The sequence below is a fragment of the Pleurodeles waltl genome, chromosome 2_2 (genome assembly GCF_031143425.1).
Source record: "Pleurodeles waltl isolate 20211129_DDA chromosome 2_2, aPleWal1.hap1.20221129, whole genome shotgun sequence".
Lineage (NCBI taxonomy): Eukaryota > Metazoa > Chordata > Amphibia > Caudata > Salamandridae > Pleurodeles > Pleurodeles waltl.
In genome coordinates, this window is record NC_090439.1 from 789,273,540 (window position 1) to 789,296,268 (window position 22,729).

The following is a 22,729-nucleotide window of genomic DNA, read 5'->3' on the forward strand; positions in this document are numbered from 1 at the left end:
CGTTTGGAGGGAATTGGAGAAATTCTATGCAATAACCATGCCGGATAATTGCTAAGACCCAAGTGTCTGTTGTTATCTCCTCCCAAAATTTGTAGAACTGGCTTAGTCTTCCCCCCACTGGTGTTGTGTGAAGGGGTTGAGTGACTTGTGAGTCACTGTTAGTTTGGTGGGGTTTTGGGACCCTGAAATTTTCCCCGGTTTCTAGGGAATTGTCCCCCTCTGTATTGGCCCCGAAAGCCTCCCCTTTGGTACTGTCCCTGGTAGGTAGACGGTGTTGTTTGTGAGGTACTTGCTTGTGTGGCTTGACCTCGAAACCCCCCTCTGAAGGTTGTTTTACGAAAAGTCCCGAAAGTGCGCCCATGGCCTTAGCTGTGTCCGTGTCTTTTTTCAATTTCTCAATTGCCGTGTCAACTTCGGGTCCAAACAATTGTTGCTCATTGAACGGCATATTGAGCACTGCCTGTTGTATCTCGGGCTTGGAGCCGGATGTGCGCAACCATGCATGCCTTCTTATGGTTATCGCGGTGTTAATTGTTCTTGCAGCTGTATCCGCTGCATCCATAGAGGAACGTATTTGGTTGTTGGAGATATTTTGTCCCTCCTCAACCATTTGTTTTGCCCGTTTCTGGAGTTCTTTGGGTAGATGCTCGATGAGATGTTGCATCTCGTCCCAATGGGCTCTGTCAAAACGCGCTAGGAGCGCCTGCGAGTTAGCGATGCGCCACTGGTTTGCAGCTTGTACTGCAACCCTTTTCCCAGCTGCGTCGAACTTGCGGCTCTCTTTGTCCGGAGGTGGTGCGTCGCCTGATGTGTGCGAGTTGGCCCTTTTACGAGCAGCTCCTACTACAACTGAATCTGGTGGCAGTTGTGATGTGATAAAAGCAGGGTCCGTGGGCGGTGCTTTATATTTTTTCTCCACCCGTGGAGTTATCGCTCTGCTTTTGACAGGTTCTTTAAAGATCTGTTTTGCGTGCCTTAGCATTCCCGGGAGCATAGGCAGGCTTTGATAGGTGCTATGGGTGGAGGAGAGGGTGTTGAAAAGGAAGTCATCCTCAACAGGTTCTGAGTGTAACGACACGTTATGGAACTCTGCTGCCCTAGCTACCACCTGTGCATACGCTGTGCTGTCCTCAGGTGGTGAGGGCTTGGTAGGGTACGACTCAGGACTATTGTCTGATACTGGGGCGTCGTATAGGTCCCAAGCGTCCTGGTCCTCTTGGCTCATGGTGGTATGAGCTGGTGAATGTGACGGAGTTTGTGCCGGTGATGTATGAGTTACAGGTGGAGGAGAGGGTGGTGGAGTTACTTTCTTCACCACTTTTGCTTGTGGTGTTTGTTCTTGTGTTTGGAACTCGAGTCTCCTTTTCCTCCTGATTGGGGGAAGAGTGCTGATCTTCCCTGTCCCACTCTGTATGAAGATCCGCTTCTGGGTGTGGTCTACGTCAGTGGTTTGTAACTCTTCTTCAAATCTGTGTTTGTGCATTTGAGAGGACAGTGATTGTTCCTCTGAATACGAGCTGGCAGTCGGTTCGGTTGCTGGGCGTTTTGGCACCGAAACTGTGTCTTTGCTTGTTTTCGGCTCCGAGGAGAATTTTCTCTTTTTTGTAGTCGAGCCTTCTCGGTGTCGATCATCCTCGGTGCCGCTGTCTCTGCGTCGAGCAGCTTCGGTTCCGCTGTCTCGGCGTCGACCCTTTTCGGCAGCACTTTCTCGGTCCCGAGATTGCTGCGTGCCTGTGTCTCGACCCGAGTCGGACGATCTCGGCACCGGTTCGCCCTTTTTCGGTGCCGATGGACGGTCACCTATTTTATGGGTTGAGACATGGCCTGTTGGCAGTGGCGTCCCCTGGGCCTTGTCTGTTTTCGAGTGGGGTGCTTGTTTCGACGTCTTACTCACGGTTTCTTCGACGTCGAACTCCTCCGAGTCCGATTCATGGATGGAGAAGGCTTCCTCTTCTTCTCCTTGTTCCTCGAACCCTCGTTGTCCTGTCGGCGTGGACGCCATTTGCAACCTTCTGGCTCTTCGGTCACGGAGTGTCTTTCGGGACCAAAACGCACGACAGGCCTCACACGTTTCTTCCTTGTGCTCGGGCGACAGGCACAAGTTACAGACCAAATGTTGGTCTGTATATGGATATTTACTATGGCATTTAGGACAGAATCGGAACGGGGTCCGTTCCATCGGTGTCGATGTTACACGCGGTCGGGCCGACCAGGCCCCGACGGGGGTCGACGTTACCCCGAAGGGCTACCGGAGCTCTTCACGATTCGGTGTCGATTCTATCTAACCCGATACCGAACGAAACAATACCGACGTAGTTTTCCGAAGTTCTGACTATCTTTCCGTCCCGAAACCCGGAGCGAAAAGGAACACGTCCGAACCCGATGGCGGAAAAAAAAACAATCTAAGATGAAGTCGACGCCCATGCGCAATGGAAACAAAGGAGGAGGAGTCCCTCGGTCTCGTGACTCGAAAAGACTTCTTCGAAGAAAAACAACTTGTAACACTCCGACCCAACACCAGACGACGGACTATGCACTATGCACAGCATGTGTATCTGCAGCTACACATGCCACCGAACATAAATTTACTCCAAAGGAGTATTGTTGTCATGCATGAATGAGATGTTTGTTGGTGGTGTACTAAATGCAGGATTGTGTGTGAAATTGTCCTTAGATTTATGCACAATGATATTTGTGTTGTCTTATGTCTAATTTGCTTTTCTTTTTTCTTTTTAGTGGGATATCATAGGTGATTGCTGTGGCTGTGCAGAGTAGTTGTTGGTGAGTCTAGTTTATTCAGGCAAGTGAGCGGTATAGTTTTTGAGTTTATAACTCTTAATGATAAAGCTACGCTTTGTTTATCATTTATCTTACACAGGACTGGTTGTTGGTAGTACATTTATCCAGTTACTTTTTGTAGGAAGGATCATGGCTAGCCATACGATGACTGATCAGCAGGTTGTTGGTGTGCTTTTTGAGTCGTCTTCTGACCATGATTACGAGACTGACTCTGCATCTGAGGCAGAGGAGGAAGCGCAAGATTCTGGAAGTGAATTTTCTGTCAGAGGAATCATCTAATGATGAAGGCATTCTCAGTGCTGATGAAGTGCCTGTTTTAGAGGAGGACACTGCTGTGCCAATGGTGCAGCAGCCAACGGCTGAAAGGTCTCCCACTGGAAGGCCTGACACCTAGGTTGCACCAAACATGGAGCAGCCACAGTTGCTTGCCTTTACTGGGTTCCCAGGGTGTAGAGTAAATACGGAAAACGTTTTGCCTGTCAACTTCTTTGAGTTGTTTATTGATGATGTATTTTTGGAAGAGATTGTTGAGCAGACTAATGTGTATGCAGAGCAGTATTTGAGGGACAAGGCTGCCAGACTTAGGCCACACTCTAGAGCTAGCCGGTGGATTCCCACAAATCTGGAAGAGTTGAAAAAGTTCTTGGGTTTAACTTTTTTGATGGGTCTGATAAGGAAGCCATCACTGTCTTCATATTGGTCTACTAGTCCCTTGATGGCAACTGCTATATTTCCTGAAATCATGAGTCGTAACAGTATGAGCTTCTTCTTCGGATGTTGCATTTTGTAGATAAGGCTTTAGACTTGCCACGAGATCACCCTGATTCTGACCGTCTTTTAAGATTAGACCTGTCCTTGATCATTTTGTAGATCGTTTTTCAAAGATATATGTTCCAGGCAAAGAAATATCTGTAGCTGAGTCTTTGGCCCTGTTCAAGGGTCGTTTGGTTTTTAGGCAGTAGATTCTAGCAAGATGGTACGGTATGGAATTAAATTGTATATGCTGTCTGAAAGTAGTACAGCATATGTTTAGAATTTCCAGGTCTACACTGGTAGGGATTCCAGTATTGACTCCCCTGGTTGTCAGCCCACTTTTGGAGCTCATGAGAAAATTGTGTGGGAACTTGGTGCTCACTATTTATATGTAGATAACTTCTACACTGGAGTTCAGTTATTCAAGGAATTGTTCAGAGTGGACACTGTTGCTTGTGGCACAATCTGCTCTAATCGGAAAGGTTATCCAAGAGAGCTGTCAGTAAAAAAACTTGAGAAGGGACAGTGCAGTGCCTTGCGGAATGATGAGCTGCTAGCTCTGAAATTTGTAGACAGGAGGGATGTGTACATGCTAACTACCATACATGATGAGAGTACTTCACCTGTGGCTGTTTGGGGCCAAGTTACTTAAGTGTGCAAACGTGTGTGCATTTTAGACTCCAATAATCACATGGGTGGTGCTGATAGAGTAGACCAGAGGTTGGAACCTTACACTGCTGCTTGTAAGGCTTATGTTTGGTATAGGAAATTAGTGGTTCACCTGTTCCACTTGGCAACTTTTAATGCTTTTGTTGTGTTCAAGGATAGTTCTCCAGATTCAATGATCACATTTGTGAAATTTCAGGAGTCTATCATAGTGAGCCTTGTTGTACTGGAACAGGCAAGTGTTCCTAGAGAAGCAGTTATGGAGGATGTGGCTAGATTGAAAGATCGTCACTTTTCTAAGCACATTCCTCCCACGGCCCAAAAAGTCTTTCCTGCTAAGAGATGTAGAGTCTGTGCTCGAAGAGGTATCCGGAAGGAGACTAAGATGTACTGCCCTGATTGTCCTTTAAAGCCTGGGCTGTGTGTAGGTGGCTGTTTCAGGAGCTACCACACACAGAAGAATTATTGGGAAATACCGTGAGCGTAAACTGCCATTTTATATTTTCATATGTTCAGTTTCACGGTTGGCATTACTGTCATGTATTCAGTTAGAGCTTTTGTGGTTGTAGTTTTGTACTTATTTATAATTAGAGGTTTCTCTGTTGTTTAAAAACAATAACAAAAAGTGATGGCGGTGTGTATGGGGTGGCGCTTGGCTGGCGGTGTGCGTGGGGTGGCACTTGGCTGGCGGTGTGCGTGGGGTGGCGCTTGGCTGGCGGTGTGCGTGGGGTGGCCACACACTCCCATTAGCTGGCGTGATTGCTGTATCAGGCATGTGGCCGTATGAAAGTGATGGGCCCTTGAATGGTGCTGTCTGCTGAAGTGAGTGTTGCAATGTGCTGGGCCTGCGGCTGGTGGCGTGACGTGAATGGTCTTGTGCATGTCATGTATGAAAGGTGAATGGACTGTAAAGTGGTTGGTGCCTTGACGCAGCTTTACAGCTCACGAGCTGTGAGTCATTGGTTCAGTTTTTTGGGCTTTCAGTTATTAACAGTAAATTTCACTTTTGTGAAATCGTTTGTTAATAAAATTTGATCTACTGAACCATCACTCACCCTCGTGCCAAATCCAACCAGTATGTATGGTAAAAATGACAAAACCTGCTCCACTGTAATCAGGTGTTGCAGCACACCCAGGATGCGCTAGGTGTCTCGGGTGGGACCCCGATGATAAAGCATACCACCAACTTGGTTGGTGGGTGAGGGGTCTTTTTAACATAATCTAAGTGCGATTCTTTTCACAATTTTAGTGTTTGGAACATCACAGAAGTACGTGGACACATAAAAAATGATCTATGACAAAACTGCCTGTGTTTGGGGGGGGGAGGGAGAGGGGCGGGCACTTATGTTTTTGGTCCCAGGTGCAGCCTTCATCTAGGGAAACCTACCAAACCCAGACATTTTTAAAACTAGACACCCCAAGGAGTCCAAGGAGGTGTGGCTTGCGTGGATCCCTCAACATTTTCTTACCCATTATCCTCTGCAAACCTCAAAACTTGCTTTAAAAAAAAGTATTTTTTCCTCACTTTTCTTTATAGGATCACTGCTCCGGCACAAATTTCCTACCACCTAGCATTCTCCTCAGTCTCCCATGTAAAATGATACCTCACACGTGTGGGCGCCAAAGCAGAGTCAGCCTAAAGATGTATGAAAGAAAAATATGTGCTTATCAACTTGCTGTGCTATCCCCTCAATCTCTACAGGTTTTTGGCCTTTTCCTGTCGCTGGCTCTAGGCCTACCCACACAAGTGAGGTACCATTTTTAATCGGGAGACTTGGGAGAGCGCTGGGTGGAAGGAAATTTGTGGCTCCTCTCAGATTCCACAACTTTCTGTCACCGAAATGTGAGGAAAAGGTGTTTTTTTGCCAAATGTTGAGGTTTGCACAGGATTCTGGGTAACAAAACCTGGTGAGAGCCCTGCAAGGCACCCCATCTTGGATTCTCCTAGGTGTCTAGTTTAAAAAAATGCACAGGTTTGGTAGGTTTCCCTAGGTGCTGGCTGAGCTAGAAGCCAAAATCCACAGCTAGGAACTTTAAAAAAAAAAAACAGCTCTGTTTTCTTTGGGAAAATGCGATGTGTCCGCGTTGTGTTTCGGGGCATTTCCTGTTGCGAGCACTAGGCCTACCCACACAAGTGAGATACCAATTTTATCGGGAGACTTGGGAGAATACTGGGTGGAAGGAAATTTGTGGCTCCTCTCAGATTCCAGAACCTTCTATCACCGAAATGCGAGCAAAAATGTTTTTTGGGCCAAATTTTGAGGTTTGCACAGGATTCTGGGTAACAGAACCTGGTGAGAGCCCCACAAGTCACTCCACCTTGGATTCCTCTAGGTGTCTAGTTTTAAAAAATGCACAGGTTTGGTAGGTTTCCTTAGGTGCCGGCTGAGCTAGAGGCCAAAATCTACAGTTAGGGACTTTGCAAAAAACATGTCAGATTTCAATGTAAAAATGTGATGTGTCCATGTTGCGTTTCTTGTTGCGAGCATTAGGCCTACCCACGCAAGTGAGGTACCATTTTTTGTCGGGAGACTTTGGGGAACAGAGAATAGCAAAACAAGTGTCATTGCCCCTTGTCTTTCTCCACATGTTTTACCTTTCAAATGTAAGACAAGGAGTAAAAAAGACATCTATTTGAGAAATGCCCTGTAATTCACATGCTAGTATGGGGCACCCTGGAATTCACAGATGTGCAAATAACCACTGCTTCTAAACACCTTATCTTGTGCCCATTTTGGAAATACAAAGGTTTTCTTCATACCTATTTTTCACTCTTTATATTTCAGCAAATGAATTGCGGTATACCCGGTACAGAATGAAAACCCACTGCAAGATGCAGCTCATTTATTGGCTCTTGAGTACCTAGGGTTCTTGATAAACCTACAAGCCCTATATATCCCCGCAACCAAAAGAGTCCAGCAGACGTAACGGTATATTACTTTCAAAAATCTTACATCGCAGGAAAAAGTTACAGAGTAAAACGTGGAGAAAAATGGCTGTTCTTTTCACCTCAATTTCAATATTTTTTTATTTCAGCTGTTATTTTCTGTAGGAAAACCTTGTAGGATCTACACAAATGCTGAATTCAGAATTTGGTCTACTTTTCAAAAATGTTTAGCTTTCTGGGATCCAGCATTGGTTTCACACCCATTTCTGTCACTAACTGGAAGGAGGCTAAAAGCACAAAAAATAGTAAAAATGGGGTAAGTCCCAGTAACATGCCACAATTGTGTTGAAAAATTGGGTTTCCTGATTCAAGTCTGCCTGTTCCTGAAAGCTGGGAAGATGCTGATTTTAGCACTGCAACCCCTTTGTTGCTGCCATTTTCAGGGGAAAAACCACATGCCGCCTTCTGTAGCCCTTTTTTCCCATTTTTTTTATTTTTTTTAACCCAAAATGTTTGCTGTATTTTGGCGAATTTCTTGGTCTCCTTCAGGGGAACCCACAAAGTCTGGGTACCTCTAGAATCCCTAGGATGTTGGAAAAAAAGGACGCAAACTTGGCGTGGGTAGCTTTTGTGGACAAAACGTTATGAGGGCCTACACGTGAACTGCCCCAAATAGCCAAAAAATGGCTTGGCACCTGATGGGGAAAAGGTCTGGCAACGAAGGGGTTAAAGTTGACTTCCTGTTCTTATGGTTCTATGGAAAAGAAAGAGGACGGACTCTGGTGTTCGGAGCTTATATATTATTGAGGGAAGGGTCATGATTGAATGACGGTATGTACTCATGGAGTATGTAATTTAAAGTTTTATTACATTTCATTGGCTGCTGTTTTGCCAGTAAAGAAAAGAGAAAGCATAATCCTTGCCTCCGTGTCCTTTATAGAATCTAAAATTCCTGACACGTTAGCTAGAAAATTATTAAGACATGACTACCACTGGTGAGGGGAACAGATCTTGGTAAATCACGCTGTGCTGCGAGAACCCCCTCACCTCCCAGGATTTATCATCAACTCGACTTCTATGTGCTGCCGACTGGGAGCCAACCTGGGGAGCAATGGTGGTGATCAGCTGGTGGTACCCATGTAGACAGCCAGTAGCAGGGACCCTCCCCACTCATATGTAAAGACCATTCCAACATGCTAGGGCAACAATAGAGTTCCTGTGGCAACAGAGAAGGCTTTTGTTGTCTCCGAGAGTGACGTGTCCTGCAGGGTCAGCTTGTTGTGGGGCCTTGTCATATGCTGAAGAGACCGGAGTTCAAGGGAAGACTCTTACCAAGTACTCTCATGCACAGAAATCCTTACCATGCTTAGACTACTTCTTAATGTTGGCAACACAATCCTGGTGGGTATCGGACACATACTTGCTCCCCAAGGATCTATCGGACCGCTCTCCAGTGGATACGAAGGAGGGCTTCGCTATTCAGAAGCCAACAATGAAATTGTGCACGGCAGCCTGATCCCTACAAGACAGCCAATTTAAAGGCCACTTGAAGTCCATAGATTAGGTCTTCAAGATAAATACAGACTCTGCAGACTCTTCCAGGATTTTGTGGGATGCATTAAAGCCACATTGCAAGGGAGAGTAATAAGCTACCAAACGGGTGAGAATAGGGGTAGCGGCTGACCCTGTTGAAATCCTAGACTATGGACCTGGAACACCAGTACCAGGCTGCATTCAGACCAAGCTTCTTTTAAGAATCCTGACCTATGCACAGCAGGAATTGCACCAATTGTCAACTGATGATGCCAATGCTATTTAGCTGGCCTCGTAATCCTATCACTGTGGGGTAGAGAGATGGGGGGGGAGAACGACGACAAATCAAGCTCCTTATTATACTGACTGTACCAATATTGGACACTGCACTCCGATCCCTTATCTAACCGACCCTAAATGGGCATAACTGGGACTGAAAATAAGATAGTCCAAATATTTGCTGTGCATTATTGGAAGTTCTACTTCCCATCCAACCTACTCCCACCTGAGGAGGACAAGCGGTGTGTTGGTGATCTCCCACTACAGAGATTATCTGGGGATTAATGAGGATAAACTCTCTGCAGCATTATATAAGATGAAAAATGGCAAGACCCCGGGAACTAATGGCCTGCCAGTGGAATTCTTGAAGACTTTCACATGCCAACTGAGACGGCACTGGTGGCAATCGTCAGAGAGGCTTTTGAAGAAGGCAGAATTACCCCAGACCTGCTAATGGCAGAAATAGTGATTATTCCCAAACCAAACAGACCCTTCAACGCATGCTCCTCTCACCCAATTTCCCTCTAATTTGTGGAAGTTAAAATCATAGCAAAAGTACTAGCTGATCAGACTGTTGCCAGTCATTTTGTCCTAGGTACACCCAGATCAATCAGGGTTCATGCCGCAGAGGGCGAACAGACGTAATATTAGGAGACTTTACAATGCACTAACTCTGGCTGACAGGCTCCAAAGTCCAGGATTGGTCCTCCTGTTGGATATGGAGAAAGCATTTGACTCAGTAAGTAGTACCTACCTTTTTAATACTACAACATCTTTTACATTTTGGCCCCAAATATGGTGTTTATCCTTTATACAGATCTGTTGGCAGTGGTAACAGTGGGCCGGAAATATTCAGATCCCTTTTTAACTGGGCAGGGCACAAGACAGGGATGTCCGTTGTCTCCATTCCTCTTCACCACTGCGATAGATCCACTGGAAGAGTGTATCAGAATTGATGCTGGATTTCTGGGTTTAATAGGGTACGGGTGTCTCAGAGCATCGTTCTTTAGGTGTACTATGGATTGATATGGCTTGATGATTTTGACTAAACCAGAGACGTCAGGCCCTCAAGCTCTATAATCTTCTGCATATTCTGGGAGGTGTCTGACTTGAAAATGAATGTAGACGAACAAACATCTCATCTACCTGGTCACCTCCCACACACTAGCTGGCAGAATCCCTACATTTGGAGAGAGAGAGCGGGTGGTTTTGATACCCTGGGGTTGGTATGACTGAAGACATAGGTAGAGCATGGGACAGTAACATCTCACCCCTCCTACATAAACTGACTATTAACATTCATGGTCCCCATTGCCTCTATCTCTGCTTGGTAGATCGGTCAGTTTCAAAATGGTATATGTGCCTCAATTCCTCTAGCAGCTTCAAAATTAACCGTACAACATCCCACAAATTATGTTTTCCAAAATAAACTCCATGCTTCAAACCTTCTTATGAGATTTGGGTGTAGGGTGAGGGGAAAGCCCTCGTATTGCTTTGAACGAATGCTTTAAATCTAGCTACCTGGGGGACATCACAACAGCTGACATCGATTCATCCTGCTGATCAGCATACCTCCTGATTATCAATAAATGGTGGCATCATACCCAGAAGGACCAGACATATGCCTCCAAAATGTGGTCTTTGAGGAATAAATTACTTCTCTCTCTTCTTTATGGGAGTGCAATGCCCTCTGGTCTTACACAATCTACTACAGAAGTAATCAGGCTTTAGCATAATACACTTGCCCGAATGGGGTGGGGGAGGGGACTGACGGCACAAACCCCACTCTGGGAAGGGGCCTTGCTGGCACAGATATCAGCCCTGAAGGCATTCCACAAGTGGCATTGATAGGTATCACAACATCGAGAGATGTGGTTGATGAAGGGATCCTCAAGTCCTTTCAATCTATGCATGTGGTTGATGAAGGGATCCTCAAGTATTTTCAATCTATGCAGGTAGAATATCAGCTCCACAGGAGCCAATGTCATAAATATTTGCAACTCAGACATACACTGTCTCCTTACCTACGTAGCCAGGACGACATTGCAGAATGCACCCCGCTGAAGAGCAACCTCCTCCTCTATAATCTTGGCCATAAAAAAATGTCCAAAATATATCAGTCTTCGATTCACCACCAAGCTAACACCATCCCTACCCTGAAAACCTCATGGGAGACAGACGTAAGGTAGCTTGATGAGGAAAATTGGTCAGAAGCTATAGCAGCTACACAAACTTCTCCAGATGAAATTCTTTCACTGGGTATACCTCACTAGACAAATTGTGGAAGCCTACATGTGTGCGTTGTTTATACAGTGCTTACTCATTCTGCAATAAGCAGCAAAATCAACTATACAAACCACCAAAATCGTCATGTTTGTAGCAAGTACACTGCTCTCTTCAAATACCTGATCTTACACACACACACACACACACACACACACACCCCCCCCACATGTACTGAATTAATCAGTCCTAGTTGGGCCTTGTTTTCAAATCTCATCCATGAATATCATTTCTCACTGTTGCATAATGTAAAGCAACTTCACACTAAAAAAAGACTATACAGTGATGAATTTTGGTCTTGATAAATTTCTCAGGAAAACACTGAAAAACAAATTTAAACTGTGGTACTGTATAAAATAAAACTAAGCGGTAAGGGATTATCATGACTGATCATGTGAATCCGTATCCTGAATGGAAGCAGAAAACGTGCAGATGCAAGTATACTAAATTTGGGACAAATTAAATCTGACAAAAGCACCCAGAAATCACTATAGCCATGGCTATCTTGTTAACACCATTTACACACTCTACCTTGCCAATAGAAATTGGAAAAAATCAGGCTGAGTAGTGACAAATCATTCTGAAAGAAGTCTTTGAATGGATAAGTTGCTTTAAACCTTCTTCTTGCCCTCAGATAGGTTAGAAAAAAACATTTTTAAAAGTCACTTTCAAAACTTATTAAGTCTACAAAACTTTTTAAGCATTTCTGTGAGAGTGAAATAAAAATTAATCTTTTTTTTTTTTTTTTTAAATGGTTCAAGTATTGCAAGTATACATTTTATGCTTTGGTTCATAGGAAACAGCAACAATAAAAACGTACCCTGCTTTCTACAAGGCTGTCGAATGGACCTGGAGGGTCATCAAGACATAGAAACTCTCTGACTGCAAGGCTGCAAAAATAAAAATAAATATAAATTAGTCACATATGTACAAAAAAGAAACAATGAACATTTTCAAACTATGATCACTGACTCCCAATCATATAACTCACCGTCAAGGTTTATACTCACAGGCTACCTACAATTGAACATGCCAGACTTTTTCACAAGTTAGACTTCCTTGCCAGAATCTGGGAAAGCATCCATAGTAATCTCAAGAAATTATCTTTTTTATCTCGTCTGGCATGCAAGGATAGTAAAAAAATTAATTATGACAGGAACTATAACTACCAGAAAGAGTCCTCTTTAATATTTTCAGCTAAACATAAAACACAGTTTATTACACATACAAAGTACTCTAGCTGCTTGAACAACAAAAATGGAAAGCTTATTTACCCTGTAGTGACTCTAGTGCTCCGAGAATAGTGAATCATTCACGTTACCAATCTCGGGGAAAAACACTTGCTATTACAGGCTCTAAATTAAGTCTAATATTGTCCTTAAAGTGATCAATGAATTACAGTTCTTCACATCTGGCTGAGCTCATCTTCCATTTTCAGCACATTTTGTATATTCTGTTTCCTGTTGTTTCAGCCTTGTTGATGTGCAGCGTTTTACAAAACACCTTAATAAAGTAGAAAGGGAACACGACTGGGAAAAGTTTTGGCAATTTTAGAAACTCTTGTCTTTCAAAGGTAGTTCAAAGAAGCACATCACAAGCTCTGGACAACTGCTCTTTGTAACTGATGAATCAAGCATGGAATATGCCTGATCCACAAATTTGTAATACCAGAGGCTCCTTTGTGGACTGAGCACAGAGATAGTAGAAGTTGGTTGGCCTCCTCACAAGATGGATGCATCTGGAATTAGGAGCACCCTTTCCCTAAATGAGCTACCCAAGAAAATGAAAAAAGTTTGCCCTATCAATCAATTAGCAACACTACAGATTGCAGAAAGTCCTTATTTACTTGAAATCTAGGCACACATGTACAAACACGAGACATTTGATAATACATGTTTTTGGTTACAGGTATAAAGTAGGCTGGTTTAGAATGAAACAACCAGCAACAAGCTTCATATGTTGTCGGTATCTATGCAGCATCTGAGACACACCAAGTGATACTGGAGGATCACTCTGGGCATGGAACACTCACAGAACACCTATTTCACACTAAGAGATAAAACACTTCCACAAAGCTCTCACACGCACACCACACTAAAGACACATCTCCGCTTGTGCAACAAAACCAAACAGCAACCAAGACGAACAAAGCTAAACAAGAACCTTAACTACCCAAAATGACCCTCCAAGTTAGCAGCTTTCCTTACAAGCACCAGACCAAAGCACTGCAAGCAAAACCCGAAAAGCAACGCAGTCAATATAATCTTCCACTGCAGTAGGTCAAGGCATGCTGTCAAACTCAATCTCTTCCAGAATTAGGGCTCACATAGTCCTTATTGCCTGCACAGACAAAATCACAATGACAAGACCAATGTTAGGGGTGCACCATTTACATAATCCCACAAAGATCTTTTATTACTTACGTCAAATGGGAGAAAGACAGGGAGGGAGACACCTAATAAACATAAGGCAATGGGCAACTTCAGTTCAAATCTACTCAGGTCACATCCTCAAACGTAAGAAGGCTACACAAGCAGCCGCAACATTTTCACATTGACACTACTATCCACAGACACCTGTGGCACCACAGCCCATTTTTACATATGTGACTTCTTCAGAACTTAAATCCACAAGCTAGGGACACTAAACTCTTAAATCTGATTCAGGCAGCAGAGAAGAAAAGTAAAGTGACCAATTATTTGGGAGCTTAGTCTTTGCTAGATATTAAAAATGTCACTTAGGTTTGAGAGGTTTTTAACTTTTAATACTTGCATTCAAGGATTTCAGATTCCAAATGTAACCTTTTACACCGAAAGCAAGAATTAATTGGCTTAAAATAGGCAATAGAATGGTTTACTAGGTAAAGTGATGACAGGACATGAGAAATTGATTATTTTGAGGTTTAATGCTGCAGTTTCCCAGCACGCATTTATGTTCATTTGTTTTAATCCAAGCCATTGACCATCATAGCAAACTTTAAGAGAGCAGTTGCCCATTTGAACTGATGGCCAGTTATAGAAACGTAGCATGTTAGAACACTGTATGAGAAAGTTCCTCTATGCATCTCTGTTGAATCTTGCAATAATGTTTGTGCTGGTTGCAGCTTCCTGCAACAATTCATATAAAGCTGTGCTTGTTTAGGGAGCCAGATTTCCATGCAGGTACAAAGCACTGCAACTTGTAGACTTCTGCAGTCACTGGAACCAGAACTGATGCCAAATGCCCCAGAAGACTTTCCTTTTGCTATCTGATATTTAGCAGTGTTCAAACATTTATTAATTGATATGAAGCATCCTATAATGTCCAGCCAGCGTGCTCTGGCTGTCAGACTTGTGAGTCAGGAACGGGAACCTTTTAAATCTGAAAAACAGAAGACTTCTAAAGAATAACAACAGATCCCAATTATTGAATTACTAACAACAAAGGAGGAGGATTATGAGGTTGCAATATAACATTTAAGTCAACGTAAAGGAGAAGTGCATGCATCTAAGAAAGACTGTTGGTTGACCTTGGTGAAGCTTCAGCACGGATACAATTCCTTTAGTATAAAAGAAATAAAAACATACACTGACAAATGCGTTTAAATATAAAAAAAAAATAAAAAAAATCAACATTTAAAAACTTGTCAGGATTTATACTATACTCAACTGAAACTCTTCTGCTGGGGTTCAAAACAAGACTGTAAACGCTTTTGATGATTAAAACCCATTGCAGAGTGGATTCATTTGCTCCTTCAAAGTTGCATATACAACAACACTGGAAGCAAATATTCATTTACATTAAGAGAGATTCCTGGAATCCAACTTGAAACATAACTAATCCTGTTGTGTCATCTGCCTTAAGTGCAGCCTAAGAATGAAGGGGTGTTACCATGTTATTGAAATGAGTAAAAAATAAAATAATGATTACCACAAAATGTGCCGCAGTACGCTGCATAATTTGCCTTTTCTTATCCGCATAATTTCATCTACCCTGCTGGATAATTTGGTTCTCCACAGTAGCATAATTCCAGCAGCCCATTCTGTAAATTTACTACCGCAAGGTCCAGGCAGAACAAAAATTGCCTGAGGAAAATTGTAAGCTTCCACTGGAGCCTTTCATTCACTGGTGACTCACTGTGGGCTTTAAAACAGGTTTAAAGGCTTATATTTATGAGAGACACTGTCAACGTGTGGGTCTGTGTAGGAACGTTCTATTCATAGAGTAATGTTGTGATGTAATGTGGAATGGAAGGGAATACAATTTCCAGAGGTTGGCAGTTGTTCTGCTGTCAGCCAGCTGGTGGTCACAGTTGTTGAACTTAATAAAGACGATTAACTCACTTGCCAGTGTGAGTTAGTGAGTTACTACATATACTGGCAACGAGGGGCCGTGCAGGGGATGGAGATCGGTGACTTCCACCTCTGGAAAAGGCTTATTACTACAGGCTGACAGTAAGTGACTGGAAATTTATTTTGGAAGCAAGAAGGACGAGAGCACTGTGAAAGAGGAATGGCATATTTATAGAAACGTGACACACGAGTAGCTGAACGAGGATGTGTGTGTTGAACAGATGATTGAACGGTATGTGCTGGGCTAAGAGAACGACGCACGCTGGGCTGAGAGCGTGCTAGAAGTGCTGAATTCCTGTTGGGTGTTTGGATTCTTGTCCGACTCTTGCTGCAAACGCACCATTAGCAATGTGCTGTGTTACTACTGCCGGACGCGTGCTTGGATTCCTGTCCGTCTTGCGCTACACGCACGCCGCTAGCAATGTGCATTTCAGATGAGTCCGAGTTCACCTTACTACACGTGTGTTAAGCTGGGGATTTCCGGTGTGCTTGAAAGCAACGGGAAAGCTTAATTAAATTAAATGTCTTACTGATGTACTGTGCTTCTGCTACTTCATGGAGCGGTGTATCGTTTTCCTCACTGGGCAAGGAGGAGAATAGAGAAAGGACTGCAAAGTGACAATAGAGGAAAGACTGCAGATAATAGAGGAAGAACTGCAGAGTGACAATAGAGGAAAAATTGCAGGACTAACAATTACAAAATAGTCATCAAGGTTATGAACAAAGAGGAAGTTTATTTCAGTTTATTATTTTAAATTATTTTAATTTGTTATTAATTAACTATTTTAGTTATTTTAGAATTACTTTACAGGATGGCTGAACAAAGCATTTCGGCTTGGCTCCACTTTCTTGCCTACACCTGGAGAACCCACTCTTCCTTGGAAAAGATGGAAGAATATGTTTTTTACATATATTCTGACAATGGGTGGAGATAAATATGGACCGATACAGAAACAGGCAATTCTTTTACATCATTTAGAGACAGAAGGGAGAAGGATTTATAATGATCTTCCAGAAATATCATTAGGTATTGGAGATGCACAAGCTGCAAATGTGTTTGAAATATCCTTAATGATGCCTGATAAACGTTTCACTCCTAAAGTGAGTATAGTTTTTGAAAGCTGACAATTATTTTCACGTGTTCAGAGATAGGATGAAGACATTCTGACATATTTAGCGGAACTGAGAGGGTTAGCTGTTTCTTGCCAGTTCCAGGACCTCACTGACAGTCTAATTAGGGATCAGATTGCACGCTGGTCAAAGAATAAACGGGTGAAGGAACACTTATTAGCGACGGACTTAAAGTTAGAGAACACAGTCCAAATTGCAAGAAGTATGGAAGATGCTGCAAAATAGATTAAGGAAATTGAAGATGGTGGAAAAGAAGTTAAAGGGGTGAAAGAAAATTCTATAGATAAAGTGTAAGGTATAGATAGGAAATAGCTAATTAAAATGGGTGAAACTGATAATGGTAAAAAATGTAATATGGCTAGTACTGAAGGGTACACAGCACATAACGGAGGAAGGTTCAGATCATCTTGGGAGGTGTCATCAGAAGGATAGGAACATCATCTTGGATCCTAATGCCAAAGAACCTGTTATGTGTCAATAGAACTGGTAAATGAACAGGACAAATAATGTAATGATGGTGAGAGGGTAGTATTTGTTAACCCCCAGTTTTCACAGAAAATGTGGATTATTGAAGAGTTTTACTCATAAAATAACTTTGAAGGAAAAAGCTGTGCCTGTGGTGCATAAAGTAAGATCCATACCTCACCTAATAAGGGAACCGTTAAGGAAGGAATTGGATAAATTAATGGCAGAAGGGATTATAGAACCCATAGAATCTTCTGAATGGCTATCTCCAGTGGTGGTTGCTCCAAAGGATAGAGGGAAAATCCGTTTATGCATAGATTTAAGAGACTCAAACAACAACATATCGGTGGATAGGCAGCCACTATTCAATACATTGGAAATGCTGAGTATGATGGGGGTGGAAAGTGGTTTAGTGTCCTTGACATGTCATCTGCATATCACCAAGTGAATCTAAATAAGGAATCAAGACCACAGACATAATTTGTTACACCTTTGGGTGCATTCAGATATCAAAAGGATACCTTTCAGTCTTGCCTCTGCTTCAGCTGTGTTCCAAAGAATGATGCAAAGTATTTTTCAGGTTATGAGAACAGTTCTATGTTTTCAGGATGACATTTTGGTAGTAGGAAATTCAGAGAGTGAACATGATGATGTGCTGAAAGAGGTATTATAGAGGATTGAGAGACATGGTCTAATCATAATAAGGGAAAAATGCCAGTTGAAAAAAAAAAAAGTTAATTATTTAGGCCATGAAATTTCAGAAGAGGGAATCAAACCGAAGAAAAGTATTGTTAAAGCCATATGCGAAGGTCCTAGGCCACAGAGTAAGGAACAGTTAAAATCTATTTTAGGACTTGCTGAGTACTGCTCTAAATGTATGTGCAATTTTGCTGAGAGGGTGGAACCTATACCGTTATTATTGAATAATAAAACTGTATTTGAATCGGGGGGAATCAGTGTGAGAAGGCATTTGAAGAGATCAAACAATCTATCACAGAGGCACCATCACTGTATAATTTTTATGTAAACAACAAAACTATAGCCACTACTGATGTTAGTAATGTTGGTTTAGGAGCGGTACTTTCACAGAGGGTAGCTGGACAGGAGAGAATAATTGGATTTGCATCCAGAAGATTGTAAAGTGCGGAACAATTCTATTCCACCATCGAAAAAGAAGCATTAACCTGCTGTTGGGCAGTGAACCATTTCAAGTACTACTTGTGGGGTTTATCTTTTAACATCCGTACCAACCATAAACCATTTATTAATATATTTAAATGTGGGAAGGGATTGGAAGGTGGTGCGACACCATGAGTTACTAAATGGTTATTATCTGTGATGGACTTTAACTTTGGTGTGGATTATGTTAAGGGAAAGAAAAATGCCGTAGGAGATTCTTTATCCCGGATGCCAGTGAACGAGAGAATGTATAGTGAAAGGGAAGAAGAGTTTAGTGGAACAGTGAGTGTTCGTGATGTGGGAGAATTTGCCTTAACAGAAGATGATTGGAAACACGCTGTAACAGAAGATGAAATGTATGGTAAATTAAAGCGCCTTATAAGTGGAGGGTGGAATCAAGGAACTGAACTGTGTGAGGAAATGCAATCACATAGCGTAGTCAAGGATGAATTAAGTATTTGTGGTTCCAAGATATTAAGACGTAATCGTATTGTTCCACCACGTAAATTGAGAACTAGATTGATTGAGATCAGTCATGAAGGACATCTAGGTAGAAGCAAGACCAAAGGTAGAATACAGCAATTTTTTGGGGTGGCCGGAAATGGATAAGGAAGTGGAAGAGAAGGTGAAAGATTGCATAGCATGTCGCAATAGTGACAAGAGTAAACTGAGGACAAAACCACCATTATGTTGCAGAAAGTTTCCAAAAAAATCATGGGAACATTTGGCAATGGATTTTATTGGCCCAGTGGAGAAGCTGGGAAGACGGAATCAGATTTTGGTTGTGGTTATTGATTACCATAGTAAGTGGATTATTGTGAAAAGCATGGACAATGTAAATACAAAAAATGTGGTAAAGTTTCTTGGGGAAGTGTTCACAGAGGAAGGTATTCCAAAAATAATCACCACAGGTAATGGAGTACAATTTGTTTCCTCAATTCCTCAATGGTTTGTCATGGAAGAATGAGTTAGATAAAATTATTTGGGCTCATAGGATTACTCCACAGTCCACTACTGGGGTGTTACCATAGCTCTCAAAGGGAGAGAAATTGCAACCAAAGAGTCTCCAATGTGGTTGCAGGACAAGAAACAGGTGTGGGTTGATAGAAAAGCCATGGAAAGAAAGGTGGAAGAGAAGCAGGAAAGAAACAAACAGGAATACGATAAAAGGAAGGGGGTGAAGGTTGTACATTGGCGATGCAGAGACTGGGTGGTGACACAGAAGTTTGGTCTAATGGGGGGGGGGTAAACACTCTCAACCTCGTTGAATAATAAAAGTAAAGAAAAATGTGGTTGTGTTGGAAGACGGAAAGGAATCGAGTTTAGGGTGTTTGAGTAAAGTACATGGGTCTAATGAATAAGAAAAGGAGAAATTCTATTGTTCTTTATGATAAGTGTAATGTATAAATGTAATGTATAAATATTTGAGAAAAAATTGGGAAAAATTTTAATGTTAAATTTGTTTGGGGGTAAGATATGTAGGAACGTTATATTCATAGAGTAATGTTGTGATATAATGTGGAATGGAGGGGAATAAAAGTTACAGAGGTGGGCAGTTGTTCTGCTATCAGCCAGCTGGAGGTCACAGTTGTTGAACTTAATAAGGATGATTTAACTCACTTACCACTGTGAGTTTCTACAGTCTGTTAAGCAGATCATTGCGCAAGATACACAAAGAAATGAAATGTCTGGAAGCTGCTGAAATCTAGCACTGCTTTTTTTTTATTTTAAGGCATGCAAAAGCACCTAAAACCTGTGTGATGGTGGTAAAACTCTACTCTGGAAATAAACATCTCGTCACTGCGTAAAGTAAGCAGCTCTCACAAAAGTTCCTATGTCACAGAACCGTCCAGCTAATTAAATCGTATTTGAACACTTGAATATTCTATAGACATTTATATTCTCTTGACATTTATCACCCAAATCCTTGTGGAAGCTTAATTAACTGCAAAAATTCTACGGAATCAATGTGCTTGTTCCTTGTGAAAAGAGTGCATTTTTTGTGAAAATACATGGAATGTTGGGGAAACTGCATGCAAATTACGTGGGCTTGGTCTGAGTGCCAAAGATGGTGGATGCGCAATTACAGCGCTCTGCTCCGGCCTAGCAGAAATCCTGTTCCAACCTGCTCTGGGGACCAAACAGAGTCACTCCCTGACCAACCTCGGCACGTAGTGATTGAACAGCAGGACTTCGGGGGGACTTTAAAGAAAAAGGAAGAGCGATTGCAGAGAAAAGTCCAGTAGGACTGACAGGGTCTGGGTGGCGGCGCACTGAATGGTGGTGCGGCACTGGAGGATGGGTGGAAATAGGAAGCCCTGCGAGGAACATCAGAGGTGCGGTACACCACCGAGAGAGCGTTCGAAGGGACACCAAGGTGGAGCAGAGGCTATGACGTAGCCGGGGAGCCATACAGGAGCAAGGCCAGGTACTGCCTGGACGGCAGTGCCCCCAGGAGAGGACACCGGAGAAAACAGGAGAGCAGCGCCGAGATGTGGAGGGCCCAAGACAAGGTGACTCCCCGGAGAAGAGGTGAGACGGATCGGCGAGGCCTGTGGCGAGGAGGAACAGCGCAACGGGATTGCTGCAAACGCAATCGAAAGTCATGCAGGAGCCCGGAGGGACAACCTAGACAGTGAGTGACTGGTGGCCCTAGCGGACCCACGGGGCAAGAGGTCAATGGAAGGGGGCATCCAGAGCCTCTGTGGGCTGGGAAGGACGCAAAGGGGATTGAAGCAACAAGTATGTTGCTGAGAGCGAGGAAGGCGACTGCGGAGAAGAAGTCCCCGGACAACGGAGCAATCATTGTGGGCCACTGAGCAATAGCCTGCAGGAATAGAGGCCCCTGAGTGGTCTGGACCGTTAAATCAGAAAACACCTGCTTACAGCGACAAGACCTGACAACAATCAAGCCCTACTGAACAGGGTGCTCCCAGCCCAGCAGACAAACAGGCTTAGGCCATGCCAGCCTGGCTATGGGGAAGCTCAGAGGCAGACAAGGAGACTCACAGATGGAGAATCCAGGCGTGACCCACCATACACGGTCCTCAGAGGGAGAGAAGGAAGCTATGGCCTCTACGACCCAAGCACAATTCAACCGTATTCTGGCAGCAATAGCAGACACTAAAACAACGATGCAGTAAGACATTGGAGTGGTGTCTGTGGGCATGGGGCTGCTGCGGTCTGAGCATAGGGAACTGGCGGAGATGATGACTGAAGTGGAGAAAATAGTTGAGGACGTGCAACCAACCCAGCGAGACCTCAAGAAACAGATGGGGAAACTAGACGAAAGGGTGCTGAAACTGGAACAGAGGGCCAAAGACGCTGAAGAGCGTAACCGTAGAAACAAAGTCTGAGTGGTGGATCTACCTGAAGGCACGAAACAAAGTGACATGGTGACATACCTGGAAATCTAGTCTGCTTCCGAAGTAGCTCCAAGCCGCCTAACAACCTTTTTTACTATTGAGCGAGTGCATAGGGTACCGGGAAGGCCCCCGCAGCCAGGCAGACCCTTGCGCCCAATAGTGGCAAGACTTCTACATTTTAAATATCGGGACACACTATTGCAGAGCATGAGAGACAACTGCCCCTACAAGATCAGGAACGGAAGAATAACACTATTTCCTGACTACATGTTGGCTGCCCAATTTAAACGGGCCTCCTTCATGTCAATTAAGAAAGCACTAAGGGAGGCCGGAATCCAATACTCACTGATGTTTCCTGCTAAGCTGAAGATAATACTGAACTGTAAGACCCAGTTGTACGAAGACCCAACGGCAACATGGGACTGGCTCGACTTGTACCAAACGATGGGAGCTTCTGCGGCCCCTAGAGAACACAGTAAACAGTGCCCCACAGAATCCGATGCAAGGAACGAGGAGAACACAAGGCCGACCACGACCAAGGAAACAAGGTAAAGTAGAGTCAGACAGAGCAGCAGCCTTGCAGGCAGTGGCAGATCTCCTGCATAAATCAGAAACTGATTCTGAACAGGAGTCACAATCTGATAAGCAATCAATAGACTCAGAACCCGGGAGCAGCACACCAAAGCATGAGGTGCTCTATGGAGTGACACCTCAGTCGGTGGAAGATCTGGTCTAACAGGATGGGCATCCAGATGACACCACACACTGACACCAGAGAAGCGGACACCCAAGGCCATGAACAAGGGGGACAAGAAGTTGAAATAAATGACAAGGGAACAGCTGCGGACAGACAAGATACCGACCAGGGACTGAGACATTCAGGAGCAACTGCCAACACCGAATACCTGGGAGCCTTGGGGAAAGCAGAGGGCCCCATGTGCCCGCTGCTTGGACTAGATTCCCTGGACAGAAGAATGGGTAGGCTGGAGCAGTCCACGATGGCACCCTAGAGAGCCTCCTTCATCTACCCACCAGCCAAGTTTGGTGAACTGGGAGAG

At 43.5% G+C, this 22,729-nt stretch overlaps 1 protein-coding gene across 3 annotated transcripts in view; it reads right to left on the minus strand.

Annotated features, from left to right (window-relative positions):
• SNX16 (sorting nexin 16) overlaps positions 1-22,729 on the minus strand; it is a 155,178-nt gene that overhangs the window by 53,905 nt on the left and 78,544 nt on the right. For all 3 annotated transcript variants that reach the window (XM_069220421.1, XM_069220419.1, XM_069220420.1), the window contains exon 5: positions 12,021-12,090. In XM_069220421.1, the coding sequence (XP_069076522.1) occupies positions 12,021-12,090 (70 nt within the window). The remainder of the gene's footprint in view (positions 1-12,020; positions 12,091-22,729) is intronic.